General features: G+C 34.9%; 2 protein-coding genes and 1 non-coding gene across 4 annotated transcripts; 2 read left to right on the top strand and 1 right to left on the bottom strand.

The window, feature by feature from the left end:
* Positions 1-8,730: 8,730 nt before the first annotated feature.
* On the bottom strand, positions 8,731-15,072 carry LOC135615319 (peptidyl-prolyl cis-trans isomerase FKBP19, chloroplastic-like). Of its 2 annotated transcripts, none has more exons than XR_010487969.1 (10): positions 14,889-15,072; positions 14,696-14,777; positions 14,190-14,327; positions 12,726-12,811; positions 12,584-12,634; positions 12,259-12,339; positions 10,548-10,592; positions 9,577-9,632; positions 8,908-8,991; positions 8,731-8,837 (listed from the first exon to the last, which is right to left on the bottom strand). XR_010487969.1 is itself a non-coding variant. In XM_065113619.1 (10 exons), exons 1-10 carry the CDS (start codon positions 14,976-14,978, stop codon positions 8,742-8,744), a joined length of 801 nt encoding a protein of 266 aa, XP_064969691.1. In that variant the 5' UTR covers positions 14,979-15,048; the 3' UTR covers positions 8,731-8,741. The 2 variants fall into 2 exon arrangements, 1 of the variants encoding a protein (XP_064969691.1); XM_065113619.1 differs by having other exon boundaries at positions 8,908-8,983; positions 14,889-15,048.
* A 952-nt stretch (positions 15,073-16,024) lies between these two features.
* Positions 16,025-16,096, top strand: TRNAP-AGG (transfer RNA proline (anticodon AGG)). Its single transcript has one exon. It is a non-coding gene; the product is annotated as a tRNA-Pro (tRNA).
* Positions 16,097-19,591: 3,495 nt separating this feature from the next.
* Positions 19,592-27,260, top strand: LOC103988914 (vacuolar protein sorting-associated protein 60.1). The gene is made up of 7 exons (XM_009407598.3): positions 19,592-19,770; positions 21,663-21,814; positions 24,753-24,846; positions 24,933-25,004; positions 25,132-25,243; positions 25,399-25,559; positions 27,032-27,260. Exons 1-7 carry the CDS (start codon positions 19,702-19,704, stop codon positions 27,077-27,079), a joined length of 708 nt encoding a protein of 235 aa, XP_009405873.1. The 5' UTR covers positions 19,592-19,701; the 3' UTR covers positions 27,080-27,260.
* The last annotated feature ends 336 nt before the right edge of the window (positions 27,261-27,596 follow it).

Here is a 27,596-nt window from a genome sequence, read left to right as displayed (position 1 = left end):
GTTATGAGATCATGTGGTAGAGTACAGGATGGTTGTGGATTCCAGTACTCATTTTTTTCCCTTTCTTTTGGCTTGTTTGTATATTAATAATTTGGGTTTTTATAAACACTAAAAGTTCATAGTTAAATAGCTTAAATACTTGGTGGCTATTGTCACCTGAACAGAGCATTAAAATCATGGAATTTAGGTGAAAACCAGATCTCATTAGCTTGTTTTCTGTTGCTTTTGTGTCAATTTCTATCTATTTGGCCTTGGTCAGATTTAAGTTATCATTCTTTTAAATGTGGAGTTTGAGGTAAGATGGAGAGATTGTTAATATTCTTTTTGTTGGAGGTTACCTGATGCCTTTGTTCGTTTAGCTTTACATAGAAATCAGCATGGATATTTGGTTTTGTCAGATACATTTTTAAGCAGTATTTCATCTGATATGTTTCTTTGTGCTCTTATGATGCCTTAGCAAAACTAGATGTTGTTGGGATTGTCAGTTCTAAGAAATTAGTGCTTTTGTAGTTGTGGTCAGTTTCTAGCAAGATGCTGTTCTAGATTCTTACTATGTAAATTGCTTCTAAACTTGTTCTTCATTTGTTCACATGGTATTTTTGGATGTTTGATCAACATGAAGAATGGATACTTTCTTACTTCATAATTAGCTTAGTACCAAATTATAAATGTGGATTTACCATTGAATATGAGTTATTCTATTATTGTTTTGACAGGAGAATCGTTCATGGATGATAAAGTTATACCTTGTGATCCAAAATATCATGAAGAGTGGGTTAGAAATAATGCATGTGCGCAGGAGAGGTCAAGGCGGGATGACAGGTCTCACAGTTTTGATCGGTCAAAAGAACTTTGAGAGGAAAAGGGAAAATAAAGTCATATTAGAAATAGTAGTATTGTCTTAAAATGAGGTGAATTAGTATTTTCTTAAAATCACATCGATTTGAAAATTTTTGTTCAATAAAATCATATAAGAAAGAGTATTAATAAGTAGGTAAGACATTTAAACTTAAAATATTTACTAGAGTAGTAATAAGCAGGCAAAGGAGGCACATCAATTTTATGGTGTTTCAATCATTCGTGACCTACATCCACTCCCGATTCCTCTTCACTCGAGGTCATCGGTTTTCATTACCGATCTTCATTCAACGAGCAAAGGTCAACTACCTTTATAACTCTTTCTCCTTTTTACATGTTCAGGAGAGAACCTTTACACCCCTGTATTACAAGTATTCCCTCACACTCTCCCTTAGAACAACCTCTAAGCATATGGAGGAGGGAACTTAACTTTCTAACAGGGTTTGTAACCTTAGAATCATAGAGTTTTAATTCTACTTTCGTGCTCTATCAAGCAGGAAAGATTTGAGTATTTATAGACCTCAAATGGATTCAAATTTGAAGTCAAATTGATTTCATCCCGAGTTTTTGGATACTAGCAATACCATTACCAGTACTAGGTAGTACCACCACCTAACAAACTGACAACTAGCGGTACCACCGCCTATTAGTCCAACACTAGGTAGTGCCACTACTCAGTTTGACACTGGGCACTACCATCGCCCAGTCTGGCAGTACCATCACCTAATACAGTCTTGAAGACTACATATGGACGATACTATTGCCCAGACAACCTAGGAGGCCGAGTCCCAAGCGGTGCCATTGCCAACCTTGGCGGTGCCACCGCTTGGGCCTACTAAGGGTTGTTGCATGGGCCTAACTTGGCCCAAAATAGCTCCAACTTAGGCCCGCTGGGCCCCTAATTGAGTTGGCATTATTTCATCCCAATACCGACTCAATTAGACTCTAAAATAACTCGATCTAGATATAATCGATTACAAGCATAAATCTTATGTTGTCTAACATATAATTGGTTCATCCGGCGCTTCGTTCGATCCTTTGGCGCATCGTCTTCTCCTTCGGCGTATTGTCCAATCAGCATGTTGACTCTCGCAACTTCTGATCTCCTTGGCGTAATCTCCAATTCTACGGCCCAATGCCCAGACTCATGGTATAAAGTCCTTCTGTCAACACATCAACTGATCCTCCAAGTGACGTCTAATCTTCTGACATGTGCACTTTGGCCCAACGTCCGATTCCTCCTGATTTAATCAATTTATCTTTCCTTGATCGAGGTTAGTCTTGCATCACTCAAAATGCTGATTAGATCATAACTTCATCAATTGATTTCATCATCAAAATCAGATATTCAATTATGATGACAACCAATTGATGATGAAGTTTAAACTAAACTCCCCCTATTAATATGATATATTGAAATGAACCTTGAATTCAAATTGAATTCAAATTGAATTCAAGTGAAAGCAATTTTAATCATTATTCACATCATATGTAATACATCATATATATTATCATAATAAAATCATGAGTATTGCATACATAATCATAATTTTAAAATATCAAAGTGCATCATATCATGCATGATTCAAATCATCATCATATCTTCTCCCCCTTTGTCATCAACAAAAAGGAGAAAAGTGAAACATGCAATTTCTACTTCACTATAGAATATGCAAGCTTAGCAAATTTTAGAGATGTGCAAGTTTAGTAATTTTGCTTCTTTTTTTTTTAGATATGAAAGCTAGCACTTTTGCTTCTTCTTGAAATGTACAAGTTAGCAATCTTTTCTCCTCTTTTGAGATGAGTAAGCTAGCAAGTTTTTGTCTTTGAAATGTGCAAGCTAGTAAGTTTTTCTCCTTGAAATGTATAAGCTAACAAGTTTTATATCATTTTAAAACATGCAAGCTAGTAATTTTATCTCCCCCTTTGTTAAAAAGAATGGAAGAATACAAATTTGTAATTCTTTTTCTTTTATATCAATTTTCACATCATGACAAAGATAAATTTAAATCAAATGTGATGAGGTATATAATTTATGAATATAAGAGAGTATCATAAATAAATCATGATATAAAAGATATAATATTAAAGATCATTTGAATATCATGACAAATCTCTTCTTTTGTAAATAGCAAAAACAAACATAAAAGAATAGAATGATAAAATATCTTGATTCATGCATAAGAAATCTCATGTTTTATATAGAAAATCTTCTCTTAAATAAAATGTAAGAATCATATGAGAATAAAGAGTAAGAAATCTTAATTCATAAAAGAAAATCTCAAGTTATAATTTCGAGAATTCAAAATCATGATATAGATAAAGCTCATTCAAATTTAAATCATCAAATCATTAAAATCATTTTCAAGAGATTCAAAATGACATAAATATATTTATCGATTTTTTATTGAAAAATCAATAAAATAGAGATAGAGAATTTTTTAAAATGCATTCTTTTTAAGTGTTTTCAATTCATGTGATTGATTTCATAGCGCCCAACTTTTTTTTTTATTATGTCAAAACCATACATCATGTTTAAAACCAAAAAATAAGATTTATCATAAAAGTCATTAAGATAAAAAATGTAACACACAATTCTAAAATATAAGATTTAAAATCTTCATTATTTTAAATCCTCATGCATAATATAAAATCATCAAGCATGATACCAAAACTTTTAATATTTTTATTATATAATTACATCATTATTATATCATTAAATCATCAAGCATGATTTCATTGAACATAAAGCATCTACAATTAAAATCATTTTGTTACCAATAGTTCTAATTCTAATGATATTTCCTTTATTGTTTTAGCGAATGAGCTGCATGAAGTATTTTGGATCTCTGGTTATAAGCCTTGAGCATACACTATCAAAATATCATTTTTGCTCCTAGCTTTCAATTTTAGAGATATCTATAAGAAGAGTGGGTTTGTTCTATGTACCCATTTAGTTTTGAATCCTCATAGTTTGATATATCATTCTTAGTTTTTGGCATTAAGTTATTCATAATTTTTTCAAGAACCCAAACCAATTTATGAGCCATACTTTTTAAATGGACATTTATATATAAAATCACCATGTTTACCACAAAAATTATATTTGTTTTTAAGGAAAATATGTAATGTGGGTCCTTTAACAAAAGTGGTTGGTTTTTGTTGAGTGTTACTCACAAAGTCGATTCCTTCTTTTCTATAGACATGACTCTTATAGGTAAGAATCATGTCTAAAGATTTGCTACTAATTTTAAATATATCTAACATTTGTTGTAGAAATAAATTTTCCTTTTTAAGAGAGTCTAACTCTTCACACTTAGTGCAAGGAGTTAACATGTAATTATCATGCTTATTTTTTAATTTTTTAAATTTACTAGCAAGAGAAGCATGATCCTTTTTTAATAACTTATATTTTTTACTCACTAGCTTACATTTATTAAATAAATCATGGAAAGCATCAAACAATTCATTGTAAGATAAATGAGATTCGATTGAGTCATTTACCTCATCGTCGAAAGCCATTAAGACGTAGTTTGTCATCTCGTCTTTGTTGGTTAGTTTCTCATCTTCGGATATACTTGATTCGTCCCAAGTCACCTTGAGTACTTTCTTCTTATTTAGCAACTTCTTTTTTATAAGTTCGATTTTGTTCTTAGTTTCATGTTTTATGAATTTTTTAAATTTACTTATGAGGAGTTTTATGTCATCATCACTTGAGCTTTCGCTCGAGTGATCTTCTTTTGTTCTAAGTGTCAAATCCTTCCTGTTCTTTGGAAGGGTATTCTCAAGTTTATCATGTACTATACATGTCATTTTATAGATCATCAAAGACCCGATAAGTTCTTCAAGCAAAAAGTTATTTAGGTCCTTTGCCTCTTATATTGCAGTCAATTACTTTCAAATCCTAATTTTTAAAAAGTGATCGTAAAACTTTATTAACAAGTTCAAGATTCGAAAAACATTTATCAAGAGCTTTTAAACCATTAACGATATCTATAAAATGAGTGTACATGTCAATAATAGTTTCGCTTGGCTTCATTCAAAATAGTTCAAAATCATGCATTAAAAGATTTATTTTAGACTCTTTAACTCTACTCATGCCTTCATGAATTACTTCTAATATATGCCAAATCTCATATGTAGTTTCGCATAAAGAAATATGATTAAACTCATTTATATTCAAAGCACAAAATAGAGTATTCATAGTTCTAGCATTCAAAAAACAAGTTTTTTTCTTCAGATCATTCTATTTGTTCATTGGATTATAAGACTTTTGAAAATTATTTTCGATGATATTCCATAAATCAAAATTCATAGAAAATAAGAAAACTCTCATTTGAGTTTTTCAATATATGTAGTCCGTCCCATTGAATATAGAAGGACGAATGATGGAAAGACCCTCTTGATTGCCGACAAAAGCTATTTCTCTTAGGTGTTAAACCAAATGAGAATAATGTAACTCTGATACCAACTGTTAGAACCAAAATTGGTACTAAAGAGAGGGGGGGTGGGGTTAAATTAGTGCTATCTTAAAATCACATCAGTTTGAAAATCTTCATTCAATAAAGCCATATCAGAAAGACATTTAAACTTCAAATATTTACAAGAGTAGTAATAAGCAGGTAAAGCAATTACAAAATAAGTATACAATCAAAGAAAAGGAGGCACACCAATTTTATAGTAGTTTGGTTATCGTGAGCTATATCCACTCCCAATTCCTCTTCACTCGAGGCCACCAGTTTTTACTACCGATTTTCTTTCAACGAGCGAGATCAACTACCCTTACAACTCTTTCTCCTTTTCATAGGTTTAGGAGAGAACCTTTACACTCATCTATTACAAGTATTCCCTCACACTCTCCCTTAGAATAGCCTCTAAGCATATGGAGGAGGGAACTCAACTTTCTAATGGGGTTTGCAACCTTAGAATCACATAGTTTTGGTTCTACTTTTGTGCTATATCAAGCAAGAAAGATTGAGATATTTATAGGCCCCAAATGGATTCAAATTTAGAGCCAAAATAATCTCATCCTAAGTTTTTGGGGTATTGGTGATATCAACGCCAGTATTGGGTTATACCACCGCCAGTACTATGTGGTACCATCACTTGACAAACTGACAACTGGTGGTACCATCGTCTGTCAATCTAATACTTGGCGGTACAACCATCCATTCTAATGGTACCATCGCTTGACATAGCCTTGAAGATTGTGTCTAGGTAGAACCATCGTTGGTCCGGGCGGTACCATCACCCAAACAACCTATGAGACCGAGTCCGAGGCGGTGCCACCGCCAGCCCTACTAAGGGTTGCTACATGGGCCTCACTTAGCCCAAAACAGCTCTAACTCAGGCCCATTGGGTCCCTAATTGAGTTGGCATTATTTTATCTTAATACTGACTCAATTAGACTCTAAACTAACCCGATCTAGACATAATCGATTACAAGCATGAATCCTATGTTGTCCGGCATGTCATTGGTTCATACGGTGCTTCGTCTGATCCTTTGATGTATTGCCCAATTGGTATGTTGACTCCCACAACTTCCGATCTCCTTAGCGTAATGTCCGATTATTCAGCCCAATGCCCGAACTTATGGTACGAAGTCCTTCTGCCGACACATCGATTGATTCTCCGGTCGATGTTCAATCTTATAACATGTTCACTCCGGCCCAATGTCCGATTCCTTCTGCTTTAATCAATTTGTTTTTCCATGATCAGAGTTAGTCCTGTGTCACTCAAAATACTAATTAGATCATAATTTTATCAATTAATTTAATTATCAAAATCTAAAATTCAACAATTGAATATATAACTTCTAAAGTAAAGGAGCACTCAAAATACTAATTAGATCATAATGCCGAAGCAGGACTCCTGAATGCTCAAAATGCCATGCCACCAAATGCCCAGAATTCTCTTCCTCCCAGATATGTTCCTCCAATCCGTCATTTCAATGCAATGCCTCCTAATACAGGTGATATGCCAAACCATCGGAATCAAATGCCTAATTCGCAGAGCAGCTATTTGCCAAATGCTAGACCTAGGTATCAGGAAGGTGGTGGTCGAGGCTATCAGGGAGAACCAAGTTATCAGGTCAAGGATACCAATGTGGTAATCCTGGGAGCAATATGCCAGGTATTGATTAACAGGGAGGTAGCCCTGGTTATCAGGGAGGTAATCCACCATATCAAGATGGCTATTCTAGCCATCAGCAAGGCAACTCCAGTTATCAAGAGGGCAGCCCCAACTATCAACGCGAAGGATCTCCTCCTTATCAAGTAAGAGACATGCTTGGAAGATATCAATAGAAGATATTTTGACATATTGTGAGAAATCGAATATGTAGTAAGTGCTTATAAGTTTCTTTTGTTCTAATGAAATATTGATTGACTCCAGGGGACTCCCAGTATTATCTTCAACTATAATGTCAACTCAGCAAATCCATTGTGGAATTCAGTGAAACTATTTTTTGAGAACAGTTGATACAATATTTTTGAAACATCTTTTTTTTATGTGTCTTGTTATCGGCACTAAAATGATTGTTGTACGTTTAAAATTTTTGAAACATCTATCAAGAGAGTCCATCATCAAGTGTAATATACGTATTTATTATTTAACTATTATATATGTTTTAACTATTATATATGTTATCGAGATGTGTTATAATTGACTAATGTATGATTTTGTTTGTAGCATAAGAATTATCAATATTTTTCTAATATATAAGTTTCATAATAAATTGATATGTTATCATTTTATATTAAATTAATATTATTTTTATATATTTCATAAATATTGAAGATTTATTTTATAAGTTTTTAAAAATTCCTACGTGTGATTACTGATATATTTTTATCATAATTTATTTTAAAGATAACATGCTATTTTATAATAGAACTAAGGATCGGGTGGGTGGAGGAGTTTTTTAATCAATTGTGGGTTTACTAAGAAGATATAATTTTTTATTAAAAAATAGTTAGCATTATAAAGACATATATTTTAATTTAAAATATTTTTTTTTTTATAAAACTGAGATTTAGTGGGATAATAGCATGGTCCCAAGTCGATCGGGGATGGGAAAACCGTGTCGATGTCGAATCCATTGTCCGAAGCACTAAGACGTCGGCATCGGAGGTGATGTGGTCTTTCTAAGTCGACAACCACATATGAGCTTATGCAGACCGCGAGGCGGTGTAAATGGTGTGGCCCGGAGTCATTGTACGGACGAGGATGATCAATGATCTCAGCCATCCAATGGGTTTGTTGATTGATGATGGACCCATGGCCATTTTGTTCGTTGTTAATATTAATTTCTATCATTCTGAGGAAGGATTCTGTCATCTAATAATCATCTGCGTGCATTTGAACCCAGTGAAATCTGCTGATGTTTTTACATTGTAATTTTGTGGTAACTTTCTAAGAATTTTGATATCATTGTACACTTTTCGTAAAAGCATAAAACATGGGATGAAAGATTTTTTACCTTTTTTTCGAGAGTATGATTTCAGATAAACAATATGTTCTAAGAGTGCTTCATCCACAAATCACAGTGCAATATATTGATACAGTTGTTAATATTTATCAACAATAGAGGTCAAACTCCAGAACAATGTGTAATCTGTCGAGTGAAATAGAAAAGGTGAAGTTAATGGACGAAATGTAATCCACGTTTTGCTGCATTTTGGCAGAAGAAACTTGCCTTGCCGTTGACTGGCAGAAAAAGGAAGATTCAATCCTTTTAATATCTGTTCATCATGATTGCCCCTTTGGCAAGGAAGTCATCTGTGTTTGTTTTCTGCAACATTCACTCAACATATCAGACCCTTCAGAAATCTATTGTGGAGAAATCATCGAGAAAATTAACATACAACATACCCCGATAAATCTTAGTTCCTGACGATTTTAAGAAGCTCTATATCGAACAGTAGAGTTTTGTCGATCAAGCCCTGGTTCCTCAGGACAAAATCAAGAGCTCTTTGGCCCTGCAGCGTTAGACAATGATCAGCATGCTACTTATTCACAAGTGTTCTAATCGATAACTGTGTAGAGTACCGAAAAAGTCGTTGGTCTGGGACCAAGTTTGTTGAAGTCACTATCTGGATATCCCAAATCCGGAGGCACTATTATCCTGCATTGCTGTGTGAGTAATGTATTAGCACATCCATGGCAGCACTCATAGAAAGAAAAAATAATCCATCTAGAGAAAAAAATACAATTACCTATCATATTCAATAATCAGATAAATGTACTATACAAAGCAAGAATCAAAAGAATTTGATCTGAAATTAATACAATTCCACCAAGAAAAAATGCTATGGTTGAACTTTGATTCAGTAGCTTGGGGGCAATCAGAGAGTTTAACAAACTACTCTGATGGGTTTCTAATAATAATATCAGCATGTAAAATCTTGTTTGCTTCTTGACAATGTATTGCGACAAGGTTAAGGTAGTTATTAACAGATTATGTGATGTAAAGATTTATAGCAATCACACGGAACTACAACTGATTAAATAAAAAACTGTTGAGGTAATGTCCACTGTAAATAGTTTGATAGGAGTCTCATTTTTTTCAAAATTCCAGTTCCTGGTATAGCATAAACAAAATGCAATTTTCATGACTAACAAGTCAGTAAATATCCAATAAAATGCAGACCAACTAATAATTAGTGCAGAGGGCACCATCTAAATAAATGGTGAGTATTGAAAGGGCTGGTACATCACCTCCTGATACCTCCCTCTGCCATGCCGACAATGGCTTCCTCAAAAGCTGGTATAACCTGAACATGTGAAATGATACAGCATAAGAAACTACTAAGATATCTCATTCTAAACAGACGAATGCCTGATGATGTAACATGGAGATGAGCAATGTAAAATATATCCATTGTGAAATGATGACCCGAATAGATGAATGGACCATATCACTTTAGCTTCTACTATTGTAAAAATTGCTGCAGCTTTTTCTAAAAATCATCATTGGTGATTTCCTCGATACACTGGAAAATGAAAAACTATAGTTCATTGCTTCCATCAATATATTAAACTACAGAAGTACTATTCCCTCATAAGAGATATTATCTGAAACCTGCAAATAAGATTCCAACATATAGGGCACAATGAATTTATTCTACATTGAGTCTATTGTCTACTGTTTGATTGTCTATAAGAATTTCTTTTGCAACTCATATGGTCTTGTGAGAATAATTAGCTTCGGCTTGGTTGATGGTAACAGTGATGAGTCAAACATGGAATAAAAAAAAAAAAAAAAGGAAAAAGGCTATTGCAACATTGAGCTTCACTAGAATCCCTAGAAAATATATGGACATTGGCTTTTCTCTGTCATCTTTTTGTGAGTTTTTTAAGTTTGTAAATGAATTTAGTTGTATAAGGTGATGCTTGTTTAGCTGCTCCAAGCTTCCAACTGAACAAGAGAAGGCTTATTTTTTCTCTGCCACATCTTGGGCATAGAATCTTACCAAGGAATTCAACTGAAACATTAGGAGAATGATGAAAATAGATACCACAATATAATACACGATCATGTGGAGCAATATTCAGTACAGAAGTTGGTGTCCTGTTTGCATAGATTATTCTGAATTCATCCCTAGATCTGGATGCCCAATACCTCAAACATTCAGTATTTGTTGCTCTAACCCCAACGATGACTTGTATGTGAGCAATGAAGAAATTACCTGTCTTGAACCAACCTTGAACTTGAAAAAATCTTTATCATCTCCCTGCACATTAGAAAGAGACACTTCAAAGAGATGCAATGATAGGGGCAAACTTCAATATATGAAAGAACAGTATCTGGATTCCACAACCAAACAAAAGAGGAACTGAAGCACAAAATATATCTTGCTTTACAAAAACTATAAAAATGTGTCAATAGTAACAGAAGACCATGACTATTTATAGTTGATAAAGAATGACAAGAAGAAGACTAAATTGTATAAGAATCTTCTGTGATCAATTTAAAACCTAATAGCACTGGAGTAGGCACTCATTGTAAGCCAAATCACAGAGCCTGTGACCTAGTAACAGTTGCAAACTTTAACCGAAAACTCACAGCACTAAGACAACGCCCATCATGAGTGGTAGTATGTTCAGTTAGCAATAACATTTTAGTCATCCATTGTTCTCATCACCAATGACTTGTACCTTTTCCTTGTTTAAAAGTATATCACAGACCTTCTAATCCTTGAATACGAACATAAATGGTCACATATAGATGCAAACATGAGAACGACCTGATGGAAACAAAGAATGATTTCATAACTACCTCATCATCTAGCACCCTCCAACCAAAGACTTATCAAGCTAGCCCCATCATCTGCATTTTCCCTGAACTTTTTACAGTTTCAGTGAGCATTTGACCTTTTGCTCTTGAACTATATGCATCTCTATCCCCAGGAAACCATGTCGTCATAAATAAATCATAAATGAGTAATGTGACTCAACCCTATACCAAACACCAAGTCTTACAAGTAGTATGCTCTATCAGCCTAGTAACTTTCTCATTGAAAAATATCCATGAAAAAACAGTATGTGATCCATTTTCTAGAATATTCAGAAATACCTGAAAATACTTTGTAAGTGAAATATTAATGAGGATTAAGAAAAAAGGGGTGAAGCAAACCACCAAACATTATCCCTTGTACGCTTACCACTTACCATAAGCTTGACGAAATCAAGTTAGCAAACCTCTGATTTGCTCTTAGCAAATAAGTTATACATGATGATCAAATTAGCATTCTTGTGCATTATCCACTGTCATGCATCAATCTGAAACCCTTAATATTCTCAATAGAAGATTGATAGTCCTAATGTTCTTAATTCTTTTAATTTATTTTTTAAATGATTATACAGGGCATTTAGGATCCAAACTGCAATGACACACATCTTATATATAAGTGCTATTACAGCAACTCTGATAAAATCTCAAGCTTTAGGTCTTTTAGCATTCAACATCTTTGTGAGTCATTGGATTCTGCTAGCATATATTCTGCCAGTTTTCAACTTATTTGCAACTCCAAGATAAAATTTCCAACTATTAACCTTTCTTGTTTTTCATAGCAGAGGTGCTTTTGGGTGCACACATGCAAACATAATTATATTATTACACCCTGTCTTTTTAAGAAGCATATTCTGTCTCTTCAACCTTGTTAAAAAAATTCAAGATTCATGAAAAGTGCTAGACTGAGACTTGATGCCATTTTCACCTCTCCAACCAACCTTGGAATTAACAATGAAGGGACTTACATCATGTTTGTTGATCCAACTCATTTGGTGTGCATAGAACATCTATAGTTTTAATTACTTGTTCCTTCTAATAAAATTGGGCAATCATCATCATGAAAGGAAAATTGAAACAACAAAAAAAATATGCCAGAAAAAGTGTACCTCAAATGAACCACCCTTTGTCTTATTTCGAGCTTCAAAGATGCGACCATAGTATCCTATCGTATAACCATCCCAGTCAACCTTCAATGCATTTACAAATCTGCATGAGTTTGTCCAACTCAACTACATTTCAAAAATCTATCCAAGTTCATCAAGAAACTGAAATTCCAAAGTAGAAATCATCAGATAAACCTAGGCATAATTGATCAGCTTATGACATATTACTCGGCAACTATTGAAGTAAAACTTTGCTGGGGGGTCTTTCCTGCACTATTAAATGTATTTTCTAAATTAAATACAATAGTTGCATAAAGTTCTGCCTCACCACCACTGTGTCCCCAGTTTTCGGTGTGGGACCATCACCAACTCGCAAATCCTGTAGTCAGAAAATTATAATCAGCATCTTCTTAAGCCTTTTCTCCAGATAAATAACAAGCATGCACCTGAACTCATGTACCAAGGATAACCTTGTATTGAAGACCGGATTGTGTCTCATTATAATCTGGATAGCGCATTTTTGTCTTTCCATAATCCTTTCCACGGAGTGCTGGCACTGGATTATCAAGAACCAAAAATAAGCCCAGTGCTTTGGAAACTAAAATCAAATATCTTCGATTTATATTCTTGAGCCAATGCAATATCTGATAGGTTTAGTAATCTTAGAAAACTACAGACTATTAAATACTGAAATACTCTGAAAAGCCAAAACGTCATAGCTTCCGGGCTCACAAATGAGAGAGGTGAACCCTAAGAATAACCCTAAGCAATAGCATTATCCGTAAAGCACAATTCTTTACCAATGGCCACAGTATAACAAATTAACAATGAAACACAACACCTTCACAAAACTTCACCATGGAGATACAACAGATTATAAGCAATATCTAAAATGGCCTTGAAGAATTATTTCTAAAACTACAGAGTACCTGATCAAGGAAAAAAATTTCAAAATTATACACCTCAGAATTTCCATAATTGCACTTGTACCTTGAAGATCAACAACTTGAATTGGGTAGATGGATCTTTTCACACTAGATGTTTTATAAATATATAAACACTCAAGCTTTCATATTATTGCAAATATGCCTTTGAACTTCAAGGGGGGTAGATCCGATATCTCAATTTCTTATATTCAATCCTGATTATGCTTGCTTGAATTTAGTATTTTTTTTGGTACATATCTGGATATACACAACACATTGGGTGTCTAGATACATATATGGAATTCTTTTACAATTACATCTTGCTAAATGCAATAATTTATGCCTTCAAGTTGAACATTGCTCAATATAGCAAAGTTTGTCATTTTATTTTTTTTTATTTTTCCATGTCAAGAGGAACATTGTGACACTTCAATCAGTCCCACATTGAAAGTAAGCAAGACTAATATTGATTTATAAGAATCAGATGAGTGTATTATTATTGACTTTAACTTAAGAATTTTAAACTAGTCATTTAGGCTCAATAAAATTGATAGGTTAGTTATCCCATTGGTCATTACAATTGACATCAAAGCCAAAAGCTCAAGTTGGAAATGATATAGACAAAGCCAGAGGACACGTCACGGTGCGGAACCATCATTAGGCTATGTCTTAAATACACCATGCTAGGGTTTGATCTGGGCTACATTAGACTTTATAACAACCCAACTAGTCCCACATCCGGAGTAGACAAGACTAAAATTGACTTATTATAATGGTCTAATAGGTGTACTATTGTTAACAAACTTAATAAGTCAATAAGCAATTAACTTTCGATCATTTGAGGAATTTTATGAACTAATCCTCTAGCTTTTAAAGCATATACCAAAAGAAAGTTTTTCTGACAAGGGATTTGATACCAACCTTAAATAGTTGACATCAAGGCTGATCCATTGTGCACGAGAAAAAGAACTTATTAAATATACTGAAACATAAACTTTGAGAACTTACTATCAGCAAATTCTGCTGCTACTGCCACTCCATTATCTAGAGCATTTTGGAAAGCACCAGTGGTGAACCCAATAGAGGAGACCAAAAGTAGTTTTCTTCTTTCAAAAGTTCCTTTTGTAACTATTGATCTATTTGCTTCTGTCCATGACAAGATATTCAATGTGAATACGTTGCATATAACATATCTGAAGTAAGCATCGCCTGCAGCTAGTAAGTGTGGTTTTAACTTGAGTTCATGCAGATAAGAAGAAACATTTAACAACATGTCTTATGTTGAAGTGGAAATAATAAAAGAAATTCCACCTTTAAATCAGATATTAGTTGAAGAAGAAAAACACTCTTCAACCCACATAAATCCAAAAACTACAAGAACAACTAAATCATGAACTCAAGACCTTTTCCCTCATAATGTGCGTCACTAGCCTTTTCCAAGGAAGATTAGACTAAAACTGTGTCAGATCGACCGCATCACGTCGTAATGCTGTTTCAAGCTTCTTAAAGCTCACCAAGAGAGCTGGAGACCTCTGCGTCGAGGATCCCATCTGCTTCCCCGATGAATCCTCCCCCAATCCTCGACTTCCCGCACCCCTAACGAATCAGAAAATGATCGATGATACGTTGGAAAGCAAGAATTGGAGGAGAAGCGGTCGAATTAAAAGCTAGAAAGGAAAAACGAATCGACAAGGCAGAGAACCGGACCTTGAAGTGATGCGTAAGGCGATCGGGGGCTCTCGGGATGGGCGAACTCCAAGGGTTCGGGAGGATCCACGCTGCCGAGATCGACGCCATGTCGAAGCCAAATCTTAAACCGACCACAAGAAGATGAGAGAGGAACTACGGCGCGAGAGAGGATAACGGGTTGCCGAGAGGGCGTGAGAAGACAATTCTGCCATCGCCTCGTAATAATTGGAGGAGGAGCAGACTACCGACATGGAAGGGGTTTTTCGGTCATTTCAAAAATGGTAATTTGTGGGTAATAGTTTTGCTTTGTTTTTTAATATTTGTTTGTACGCTATCAGACCACGATAACGGACCATACGATATACTCCACGTAATATAATTCATACGATATAAGTCCTTATCATAAAATATGATACAATAATGATAACTTTTCTCACCAGATATCCTTTCCGTCCGGTGATTGAGCTCCGCTGCTCCTGGCCAACGATGCGAAGGATTAGAAGCGTCTGAACCCCAATCTAACTCCCCCAAAGCCTTGCCCTAACCCCCTCAAATTTCTACTGATAAGAGTAAAAACGATGAGATCGAGGGAAAGGAGCAACCTTTACGCGAGAAGAGGGGAAGATTCCCTGGAAGAGAAGCTTCCAAAGAGACATTATCCTGGAAGGAGAAGGAAGACCAATACAAGGAATTTGGATTGTAGAGAGGGAGAAATCGAGTACCCTTAGGCATGCATCCTTCGTTTTTGGTGTTCTTGTAAGAGATAGTGAGTCTGTTCTGTGCCTTTTGTGTTACCATTTCTCGAGGATTACGAAAAAGGACGAGTTTTGGCTCTGTTGCCCCTCCTCCATGGCAACGACAACAATGCCATGGGTTCTCTGTCCCAATAAGGTGATCTCAGGTTCTCAAGATCCAGCACGAAAAGGAGGCAGCGGAGAGCGGTGGTGAAGCGGCCACAGGATCGGCCAAGAAGGACGGCAGAGAATTTACCAGTTCAGCTCGAACAAGCATCAGAATACCAAGGGAAGGGTTGGGAGGAATGAGAAGAGACTATTGCAGGAGACCGAGGAATGAGGAGCGAAGTTTGGGTTCGGGGATTCCGACTCACCTAAGATATAGCTTAAGTATTTGGAGGAACGTGATTAAAACAGCAAGGGCATTTGGTCTAGTGGTATGATTCTCGCTTAGGGTGCGAGAGGTCCCGAGTTCAATTCTCGGAATGCCCCATTATTATTATTTTTAATTTTATTTTATTTTATCATATATCTTTAATTCTCTCATTATAAGAGACAAAACTAAATAAAACCTATGCGCACGTTTGCTTAATTTTGTTTGTTCTGAAATTAAAATTCATACTTCCATACTTCTTTTTATCTTTGTCGAGGGAACGGTTCTTCGGCTCATTGTCTCTCATTTTAAAATTAATAATTTTAAAAATATATTTTTTCAAACTTTACATCGATTGGTGTATCAAACCCTCTTACGAAAGGTTAATCATTTAATATATTTTTATATCTGAAATATTAATATGGTGATAATGTATCATATCTTTGTATCAAATATTGAGAGTTTAAAACTTCATCTAATATATTTCTTAAGATGTCTATTAGATTCGTTGGTAATGATTTAATGCAAAGATCAAGACTCAAATCTCACCTCTCACTTATATTAAAAAACATATATGATTACATAAGCCTAGTCTGATTTTAGGCGTCATCATTGTATTGTTACATTATTACTTTAAAGTTCACTTAGTATTAGATGAATATATTATTATTGATCTTGTCACATTATATATATATATATATATATATATATATATATATATATATATATATATATATATATATATATATATATATATATATATATATATATATATGTGTGTGTGTGTGTGTGTGTGTGTGTGTGTGTGTGGGTGGGTGAATTCTTGAAAAAAAAAATATTTTAAAAATTTCTCATCGCAACTTTGAAAATTTTCTATAGAATGTTCCTTTTTTTTCGTAAATGATCTTTTTTTTTTTTTTTTTGCTTAGTTGGACTCGTCGCCACCTCTATCCTATATCATCATCTTGCATTGTCTTCATCGTGCTCACTCATGACCCTTGTATGATAACCCTCATTACTTTCATAAACCCTATCAACCCTTATCGAACTAGCCCTACATACTAGATGTGTGACAGGTTTGACAAGGACCAACGAGGTTTGCAAAGGTGACGAGTAGGGCAGAAAGGGATGGCCAGGCATGGGTTTAAGGTTGTAAGTGACGACTCTCATGCCCTCTCCTTTCTTGCACAGTGGTCACGAGCAAGGTATGCAAGAGCGAGGTCAATAGAGACAATAGCGATCCTCAAACAAGCACTACTTTTTTAGAGATAAAGATTACAATAATTGATAGAGATGAAGATTACAATTGATTTGATAGAGATAAAGGCAAAATAGCCTTTTCATATAATTAGGTATATTATATGAAAATAGCCTTTTAAAGTTAGGAGCTTTTTAGAAATTTACCTTATATATATAATACTATAATTGATGAAAATAATTTAGTCTTAAGCAACTCCTTTTTTAACCTCTGTTTGCTATTGGTAATATTTTTTTTTCCTATCAGTAACTCCTTACGTTATACAATCACCTAAAAAATAATAAATATAATTTACTCAATATAACTCTTTAATTATTATTTATATCTTTATTTCTTTGAACTTATCTATAAACTTGCAATATGACATCTTTTAGATTGATATAGACTGACTTAGAAGATGACATATTCTATAATGTTATAAAAACCATTAGAATATCATCTTCCGGACATATAACTCGATGTTTTAATTCCTAAAAATATTAAATCAATTTAATAAATATGAAAAAAAATATTTCTCACATTTTTCTATTCAATTTTTAGATTGTCCTATTTGATTATCTATTTTTTTTTATATTATTCACGATGAAAGATGCTTAAGTAATTATGAGGAGTAAAAGAAAGAAAAGAAAGAAGATAAAGAAAAATGAGTTATATAAAGTTCGAAAAGTTTGTTAGAATTAAGTGAAAAGTGAGGGCGGATGAGTGGGACGACTATATGAGAGGTAGAGAGGGGTGGCCAAGCATGGGTTTAGGGTTGCACATAGTGATGACAACAACAGCTCTCATGTCCTCTCCTTCCTCACACGAGGGTCACGAGCAAGACATGTGAGAACGAGGTCAACGGAGACAATGATAGCTCTCACACGAGGGATATAAGTGGTGATGTAGGGTGAAGATTGTAACAAGTTCAATTGAGACAGGTGGCATAATAGCCTTTTCATGGGAAATATATGAGAATTCTTTAAAGTTAAAGACACTTTGTGAAAAATTTTAAAAGATGAGTTTTTATAGAAATCCACCTTACATATAAAATACTATAAATGATAAAAGGAATTTACTCTTAAGCATCTCTTTTTTTAACCTCTTAGAGTTTGTTATTGTCAATATTTTTTTTTTACTATTGGTAACTCCTTACTTCATATTAATTATTAAAAAATAATAAAATATAATTTTATTCAATATAACTTCTTAATTATCAATCGTATCTTTATTTTTTAGAATTTATCTATAGATTTAAATATGACCTAAAAGATCTTTGAGACTATTGTAGAAAACCTTTAGAATAACATCTTTTCGACTTATAACTTGATGTCTTAAATCCTAAAGACATTAAATTGATCTAATAAATATGAAATTTTTTTATATTTTTCTTTTCAATCTTTATATTATCCTATTTAATTATCTATCTTTTTTTCGTTATTTTATGTCATTGAGGATGAAAGATTCTTGAGTACTTAGGAGGAGAAAAAAAAAGAAAGAAAAAATTGAAGAAAAAGGGGTTATATTGAGTTGGAAGAGTTCGTTGGACATGCAGAGGATATATTATAAATATTTAAAAAATAAAATAAAATTATAAATAAAAAAGGTTTGTCAATAGAAATCTCTTTGCTATTTATAACCTCATTTTAATAATTTTTAATATTTCTAAAATACTATTGTGCAAATATACCTAAACTTCAAAGCTCATCATTATGGTCATATCATCTATCATCTTTCATTATCGATGACACAGAATGATGTAAAAATAATAATCAAATGAGATTATCTAAAGATCAAAGATTAGGAGGTAAAAAATAATTTTTTTACATTTGATCGATTTAATATTTTTAAGATTTAAAATGTTGGGTTACTTGGATTAGTTTACATGATTCGGAAGATGCCATATTTTGGACTTTTTTTCTCCTTTTTTTTATATTCTTATTATTATTCTTCTCCTCCTAAGCGTTGCAGCATGTTTGATCATTAATAACATAAAATGATGCAAACAAGAGATAATCGAACGAGACGATCAAGATAAAAAAAAAAGAAAGTAAAAAATAATTTTTCACGTTTGTTATATCCATCTAATATTTTTAGAGTTTAAGATATCGGTTACAGTTCAGATTATATATTCAAAAAATGATATTCTCAGCGTTTCCATAATAGCCCAAAAGATATTATAATAATCCAGATGTCATAATTCATACCTTTATATAAATGAGTTAAAACAAATAATAATAGAAGGATTTAGAAAATAAAAATATAATTGATAATTAAACGATTGTATTTAATAAAATTGTATTTTATTATTATTATTTTTTTGGTTTACCAATAACAAAAAGCCGCCAACAGTAATAAGATGCTCATTATTTTCTTCGAGAAAGGGGCGTTTTTGACCACGTCTTCGATCTCATCCTCCTCTCGATTCCATCACCTCGCCTTCGTCGCACCTTCGGCACCTTCATCCGAGTCGTCGTCACCGGAGAGATGAAGCGAGTTTTTGGGGCCAAGAAGAACAAGGAGCCGCCACCGACGATTCAGGAGGCGACCGATAGGGTCTGGCTTCTCTGATCAACTTCCTCTTCTTCCGCGTCTCTGAAGATCTCTTATCTACAGATTTTTGTTACGCCGGCTGTGATTTGGTTGGATCTTTCTGCTGAATCGTGTGATATCCACGGTCATAAGTCGCTGTTCTTTTAATACGTGCCAGTTTACTAATGTGTCTCGGACTTTGTTCTTTTGGAGTTGATTCATGATGGGATTTAGGATTTCTTGTGTTCGAAAGGGGGATAAAGGGACACAGGCTGTGAAATACTGTTAAAAAAAGAAAGTTGAATGTGAGAGTACTTTTTTGTGCGTGAAGGGTAAGTGGGGAAGATTGGGATTAGGGCCTCACCGTTGACAGAAAACTCTTTACCAGTGAAGCTAGCTGAAATCTGAGGTTTGGAACCCTCAACCTTTGGTAGGTGGGTTGGATGGGAGGGTACTAATTTATATTTGTGTAAGTCAGGCTTTATTGACAGCAAAATTTTAGACCTCTAGCTCGTAAAGGTCTTTCGAAGAGTGAGTTCTTTTTTTTTGTTTTCCAATAATCCAGAACAACATGGTTTAAATTCGGAAAAAGATCTGATATATGACATATTGTAAATGATGATTATTTTCACTTATTTTGCATTTTTCGTTATTTACCTTTACAAACTTTATACTCCTACATTATGATTAGCTTAACGTTTGAAGCTTGAATGTGTCAAGTGTATAAAGAGTCAATTCAATGACTAGTGAGCCAATTTGAGCTAACTTGAGATCGACTAGGATCAGTTGTGATGGTGTCACGAATACCGTCGACGGGCGATCAACCTGATTGGTTTACTGTCGAAGGTGCAGGTCCATCCTCACGTCTCCTCCATGCTGACGTAGGGCTGTTGATGTGGCAAACCAGCGTAAGAGATCCGTGTGAGAGGCCGTTTACCGGGGATGCTCTGGCCATGGAATGGAGAGGCTGGGTAGAGGAACGAGGGTCTTCCTTACTACTGGGTCATCTCCTAGCAGTGGGGTTGCCTCCGGGAAGCAAGGTCGTCTCCTGACCGCTGGTGGTCCTACACAACAAGTCTGTGCCAAGGGTTTCCCAGCTTGACCCCTTCGATGCTTAAGTCAGCGAAAAGTGGAGGAAGAGGAAGATAACAGTATGAATTATGTAAATGAGAGAGTAGAGAGACTCTTGCCTATTTGGCTCCCTGGCGTTTAGCCTGGGGTGTAGTTTTTATACCTGGGCACCGAGCGGTTCGGACATGCATTACCTTATACGACAGAGACATTAATGAGGGCGGCTTGCTGTCGGTCATTAATGCAAAAGCCTGACTGTCTGGGACACTGAATGGTTTGGACATGCGTTAGCCAAGGCCCCCCTACCCTGTATGGCAGAGGCATTAAGAGAAGGCGGCTTGTTGGCGGGCTGTGCCATGCCGCCAGCCATTAATGCGGGGCAGATTGGGGCGCGCTCATGACGTGGTGTCGTCGGGGAACTGATGACTCAGACTCCTGCTTGGGTGTTTGCTTCCGTGACGGATGAGCTGGAATGGGGCAGGATTATCCCTATCAAGTTGTCAAACTTAAAAATGTTTGATTCTCATCCTGACCTAAAAAATTCTATATTTCACTCAGTTGTAGGAGCCAACATTTTGTGAATGGCTCGAGTTTCATTCTCACTTTAAAGGCTCTGTAATCTCAGATAGCATATGTAATTCATGCATGCCTTGCTCTCCTGACAGACTTGTATTACTTGCTTGTATGTAGGCAAATGTTCCCTTGATCAAGCTTTGGAAATTCTTGGATGTGAATCTAATCTACCTTGTAGTGTATTATATTTATTAGTCATGCTGAATGGAGAATTGAGGAATGTTATGTCTTGTACTTTCTGTTATACTCAACTAATAATAAGTGTTTTTCAGATAAATAAAAGGGGAGAAACAGTTGATGAGAAAATCAAGAAACTTGATGCTGAATTAGCTAGATACAAGGAGCAGATCAAGAAGACACGACCTGGTCCTGCTCAAGAAGCTGTCAAAGCCCGAGCAATGAGGGTTCTTAAGCAAAAGAGGATGTAGGTTCCCTCTGCTTTATTGTTTCTCATCTAAATAAGAAGCTTGTTTGACATAAGTTAATTGGTTGCACTTATAATATTAGATTATACTGTTCATAATTAAGTTTGGCTCTACTATCCTCCAAGAAAAGCATCTGCATCATGTATATGCAAGTCAATATCATGTTGAAGGTTTGCTGATTTTTCCTAATATGCTTAGTGTTTGTTATATGGATAGATGTGGTGTTTGTTGTCTGGCATTACTATTCTTCAGCATCCTTTTAAAGAGCATCTAACAGTTGAGGGTTAATGATCCCTAGCTTTGGTATCTTTCCTTGCATGCATTAGAGAAGTAACTTCTGTATGTTGGCTTTGGTTTGTGTACCCTCTGCTGTCAACATGAGTCTGATTTTTGGGTTTCATAGATCTACCTCAATCCACTCTATCCTTGTGTAATTTGATCTCCGTAGACTTGACCGTTTACAGTTTATTTAGCATTACATTGCCAAAGAATTAGGTGCCTCATCCTATGTTGAGGTGAAATTTCATAGGATATGTGCTGCAACTCATATTTGCCCTTGCCAGCTTGTGTCTGCATGGCACCTGTAACCTGATGTAACAATTAAAGTATTTGATAGATAAGTTGTGTACCAATGCATTAGACTTATTAATAGACATCTACAACAAAAAATAGTAGAGAGCCAGTGCATGAATATTTAATTAGTGCAGTATCAGTCTTAACCTTACAACCAATAGAGGCCATCTGCATTATTCGAACTCTGGTCCGCTAGGTTGCACAGTATCAACCTTATGTGGCACAAAGGATGATCACCCTCTATTTGTAATTTACTTGCAAAAGTAAAAGAAAGACATATGATGTTATATTGGTTATATTCCATAAAATCTGATGATATCAGACAAATCTGATGGCCAACTGGAGAATGGAGGTTACTTATGATTTTAACTGCCAATTTCACTGATTATAATTCACTAAAGTCTATTTTTTCATAGTATACACACATAAAGATTTTTCAATTTTCCCAAATTTTCTATGTTTGTTGGCTCTTCAAATCTCTTTCTGTATAATCATGTTATATATGCCTTTTATGTTAGAAAGTTCTTTCCTTCTCTTTATGATGTTCCTTGATTTAAGAAAAGTTACTTCTTATTGAGCCGTTCAGTTTTTGTCATATGTATCTACCCGGTTGACTTTTAGCACTCTATGCTGAAGTGTCATTTTTACTATTTGATGTGCTCATTTTTGCTGGACTTATTGTATTATTATGTGTTCATTTAAAATCCATTTTAGTGACATGATTTCCTTTAGAAGCAGTGGCTTGGCCCCTTTTACAAACTTGTTTTGAACCATAACATTGTGACATGCAGCTTTCTGTTGTCTGGAAGCTGTTGTCGTTAGATAATATGAGTATACTGGAGAAAACTCTTGTAGATTCACTGTAATGATCTCGTTTTGTCATTTTATTAGCTGACAGTCTGGCGGTACTTGTTTGTCCCAGTTGTAGTGTCACCAGTGACTGCTGCAGCATTATGTATATGGTGTTAAAGAGCAATTTTTTGTTGGATTCGGTTCTATGTTGTTATATATAGAGTTATAAATGACTGCATACTGAATAATGGATGTGCTTTACCCTTATATTTAACAAGTAACCCTTTAAGGGTGCAACATGACATTTTCAAAACAAAAGATATATAGATTTCTTTCTCAAACGGTTATAAAATAAAATTTTCTCCTTTCATCTGAGTGTAGCAAAAATAGAAAATCAGAGGGCTAGTCCCCTCTTCAAATTTTGTTAGTTTTGTGAGTTTTAGCATAGTTTTCCAACCAGTTCACAACAGCATTACCATCCCTATGTACATGCATAATCTTAAATGTTCGGCAAAATTCCCTGTGTCCAAAAGTATCTCTGGTTGCATTTAAAGTATTTCAAGGAGGTGACTTTCCCCATTTAAAATGTTAACTAAAGCTTCTAAAATCAACTCCCCATCTAGTTTTTGCACCCCCTACCCTAGAGCAGATTCCGAGCCTTCCCTAATAGAAGCTACATCATAGTAATACATTATACTGTTTGGTATGGACTTGTGACCAGACAAGCATTCACCATTATGATCTTTAATAGTAAATTCAAAATCCCCTTCTTGGAGTTGATTCCAAGACCCACAATAGTTAAGTTTGTGCTAGTCCAACTGAGGTTTTCCCACTTAACCGGTATATGACATATCTCAAGCAGTCCTTCAGATGAATAATGCTTCTGTTTGGTCGTATTATATGATCTTGTAAAATATAAGACCTGGACTGGGTTTTGAGCCATTATATAAACCATCATTTTGTGTTTTCCACTTCAACCATTGAGAAGTAGCAATGTATACCCTTCAGGATCAGCGAAGCTTCAATAGATTCATCATTTTCTTACTTGAGCCACAACCCATCATGCCAATTACAAACAATCTAAATGTAATGCTCAAAGTTTTTGGATCATTACGGAGAAAAAGCTTTAGAAGAAAAGATGAGTAATCGACTCTAACTCACTATCACAGTGGGGACAAAAGCAAGTGTTACTAATACATAGATTAACCAATCTATCTGAGGCACAGGAGGTTTCAGCAAAAAAAAAAAAATTGAGATTGCGGACAATAGGAAGTTTCCACAAAAATCCCGTTGCCATCTCTATTCATCATGGGTTCAAAATTATCGGTCTGTAAGAAGTAATAGGCTGACTTAGCTGAAGCATGTTCATTCTATAAGGATATTTAAGTATGTTGATTCTAAGGAAAGGATTCTATCAGACAATATAGGACCAAAGAGCTGTAAATTTTGATGAGCCAAACAACAATTTTGAAATGCTGGTCAATATTTCCCTTTCAATGCTTTCAATGTTTTATGGCTGCGTGTAGAAGTCCATATTTATTTGCTGATTGACAAAACTTGCCTTTTTCCCAGGTATGAGGGACAGCGTGACATGATGTATAACCAGACATTCAACCTCGACCAAGTTGCCTTTGCTACAGAGGGACTTAAAGATGCTCAACAGACAGTATGTTTTACAAGTTTCTATCAAAAAATTGTTGTATAAGAATACTTTTCTTTACTAATACACGTATATATCATTGACCTTTTTAGATGTCAGCACTGAAGTCTGCAAACAAGGAGTTGAAAGGGGTGATGAAAACTGTGAATATTTCAGATATAGATGTATGTTGCTTTTATCATTGTATAGCATTTACTAAAGAGCTTTACTTATTTTATCAAGTCAGTTTAGTGTAAGTTATCAATATGCAGTAGTTGGTACTTTTGATATCTGAAGTCATTCAATATACAGAGTATGCAAGACGAGATGCTTGATATGATGGATATTAGTACAGAAATCCAAGAATCACTTGGAAGAAGCTACAATGTCCCTGATGACATTGATGAGGAAGAACTATTTGGTGGTATGATGTTATGATAAAGATTTTATGAGTTGGTTTTTTCTCTCTCAGATGTCACCTAGTTGTGTCACTTTATACAAAATGTTGTTACTTCAGCATTAATCTTTATGTGATTTATTATTACCATTTTTTATTTTTGGTTTGAATAATCAATGCAGAGCTTGATGCTTTGGAAGCTGACATGGGAGCAGAGATTGAATCTGATGCAGTTCCATCTTATCTTCAACCAGATAAGGAATCTGACCTGGATTCAGAACTCAACTTACCTGCAGCTCCAACAGGCAATGCTGCAGCAGTGCACAACAGAGTCAATCCCCAGGTATATCTGTCTACTACATACTGATAATAAATCGTGGAACTAAATGCATATACATCAGATAGGGGTGATATCTGCTAGGAAAATTTGTAAGAATTGTGAACCTTTAGCATCTAGCATGTCATGAATATTGGAAAAAAAATTTCAATAGTACACTCCAAGAATATGTATGTATGTAAATGTATGTATGTATGTAATATAAAGTTTGGATATGCTAACCCATATAGACACAAATAAAAAGATTACGCAGGATCTGGCAGGCTCATACTCGAGGCAAACGGAAGAATGGAAACAGATTTCCACATCCACTTCCCTATATTTAGATTAACTAAACTCTTGGATATATTTTCTATTTTTTCGGGCATTTAAATGACATGTTGGGCATATATTTAGATTAACCATCTTAGATAGTTCAGGCCTGTCAACAACAAATTTCCAAGTACCAAATCCTAATCCTTCTGTATCATTTGAACTTAAAACCGTCTTCCTGCCTATGGATACACCCTAAATTTAGTTGGATGGTAGGCAAATCTCTGTACTACCTTTTTTTTCTGGATAGATGAATATGAGATCATTGTTAATGAGTGTGATATTCAATTATCTTGTTTGCTTTGAAGTTTGGCCTGCATAGATGGTTTATGATATTTGGAAGGAAATAACTTGAAGATTTTCCTAATCCAATTCAAACTTAGTTAGAAGACCCTTTCTTTGGTTAGCCCAAACCAGTAGCATGCAGCATCAGGAAGATTGTGACCGAGATGCTTCTCTTTTCCTTACTACAAAGCTGGTATTAGCCTCTGTCTAAGTGTGTACAATTTTGAGACTCTCGAGCTCGGTTAAGGTGCAGTGACTGTTGTTGAGGCCTCCATTGCCATGTTACTGAGTCGCCATAGTAAATGTCTCCTTCAGTCCATAGCTGTTGCACATGCAGGGTGTCAATGGCATAAAGGACAAAGGGCCTAAACTTAATTTACCATAGAAGAGTAGAAAATTTCATCTTATCAGGATATTTGCATCTTTTAGTGTCTGGGATTGGCTTGGTGATTATGACAAGTACTATCCTTCTCATAGTGCCATGGCTCGATGATTTTTACTGATGATCACAAGATACTGTGTTCATATAAGGTCCTCGGTACTCAAAGTTTGAGCTGGTCTCTCAAGTTATTCATTGCATTTCCTTTTGGTGCTTTTTGAGTGGTTGGGATCTCCTTGACATGCATCCTTGCAGACTGGCCTTCTGTGACTCGGTTACTATGAATGTGCAATATTTGTAGCCTGGTCATTGAGTTTTCACGGTCTGAGCTTATGACAACTACTTATTGCTTTGTACATTACTTAGTGTACATTGAAGTATCAAGTTCTCACAGCGTTCTCAGAAACAAATATCATGTAATCATTTATATTGGGCTTTTTGTAGGCTGCTTGCCATCTGTCATAAGATCGTAATTGGCTGAAACTTATTTTGTTCTGAACAGGATGATCTAGGCTTGCCTGCTGTGCCCCAAGCATCATTACGCAATTAGAGTAGTAGTCACCAGGATTGGTAGATGGAACTACTATTCTCACGTGCGGTGTTCATGTTCACAAACACGATAATGTACTCCAGTATTGGTAGCTGCAACTACTATTCTCATGTGCTATTTATTTGATACTGATGTAAACTATTTTAAAATATGAGGATCATTGTGAGCATGACTTGTGATATGTTACAGGCGTGTGGACCAGTTTATGCCAAAGCTTTAGTGGTTCTGTAGGACACGTTGGGAAACCGTGGCAAAACGAGAGATTCTAGGTGCCTCCCTGGAAACATTAAATAAATATTGACGAGTTTTTTGTTTTTTTTAATGTAGATTAGCCTCTGAAGAAAACGATAAATTTCATCATCGATAATATTTTCTAGAATTAAACTGTAATTGACTATCTGATTGCTATTTATGTCTTTAATTAGAATTAATGATTTGATGTTTCTCATTTTCAAGTAACTCAATTTAAATGATTAAATTTAACGAGTCCAAAGATTATGGTTGAGGATTAAAATTT

The sequence above is a fragment of the Musa acuminata genome, chromosome BXJ2-6 (genome assembly GCF_036884655.1).
Source record: "Musa acuminata AAA Group cultivar baxijiao chromosome BXJ2-6, Cavendish_Baxijiao_AAA, whole genome shotgun sequence".
Classification (NCBI taxonomy): domain Eukaryota; kingdom Viridiplantae; phylum Streptophyta; class Magnoliopsida; order Zingiberales; family Musaceae; genus Musa; species Musa acuminata.
Note: the sequence above shows the minus strand (reverse complement) of the source record. Positions and strands in the feature narration are given on the sequence as shown.

What these genes read in the sequence shown, in the direction of transcription:
- LOC135615319 (XM_065113619.1), bottom strand. Translation starts at nt 14,978, where the DNA reads ATGGCGTCGATCTCGGCAGCGTGGATCCTCCCGAACCCTTGGAGTTCG. An exon ending in AGCAGCAGAATTTGCTGATA is followed by an intron (nt 12,812 to 14,189) that starts GTAAGTTCTCAA and finishes TTGATAATCCAG; the next exon opens with TGCCAGCACTCCGTGGAAAG. An exon ending in CAAAGGGTGGTTCATTTGAG is followed by an intron (nt 10,593 to 12,258) that starts GTACACTTTTTC and finishes TCTAATGTGCAG; the next exon opens with GGAGATGATAAAGATTTTTT.
- LOC103988914 (XM_009407598.3), top strand. Translation starts at nt 19,702, where the DNA reads ATGAAGCGAGTTTTTGGGGCCAAGAAGAACAAGGAGCCGCCACCGACG. An exon ending in GTTCTTAAGCAAAAGAGGAT is followed by an intron (nt 21,815 to 24,752) that starts GTAGGTTCCCTC and finishes CCTTTTTCCCAG; the next exon opens with GTATGAGGGACAGCGTGACA. An exon ending in TGAATATTTCAGATATAGAT is followed by an intron (nt 25,005 to 25,131) that starts GTATGTTGCTTT and finishes TTCAATATACAG; the next exon opens with AGTATGCAAGACGAGATGCT.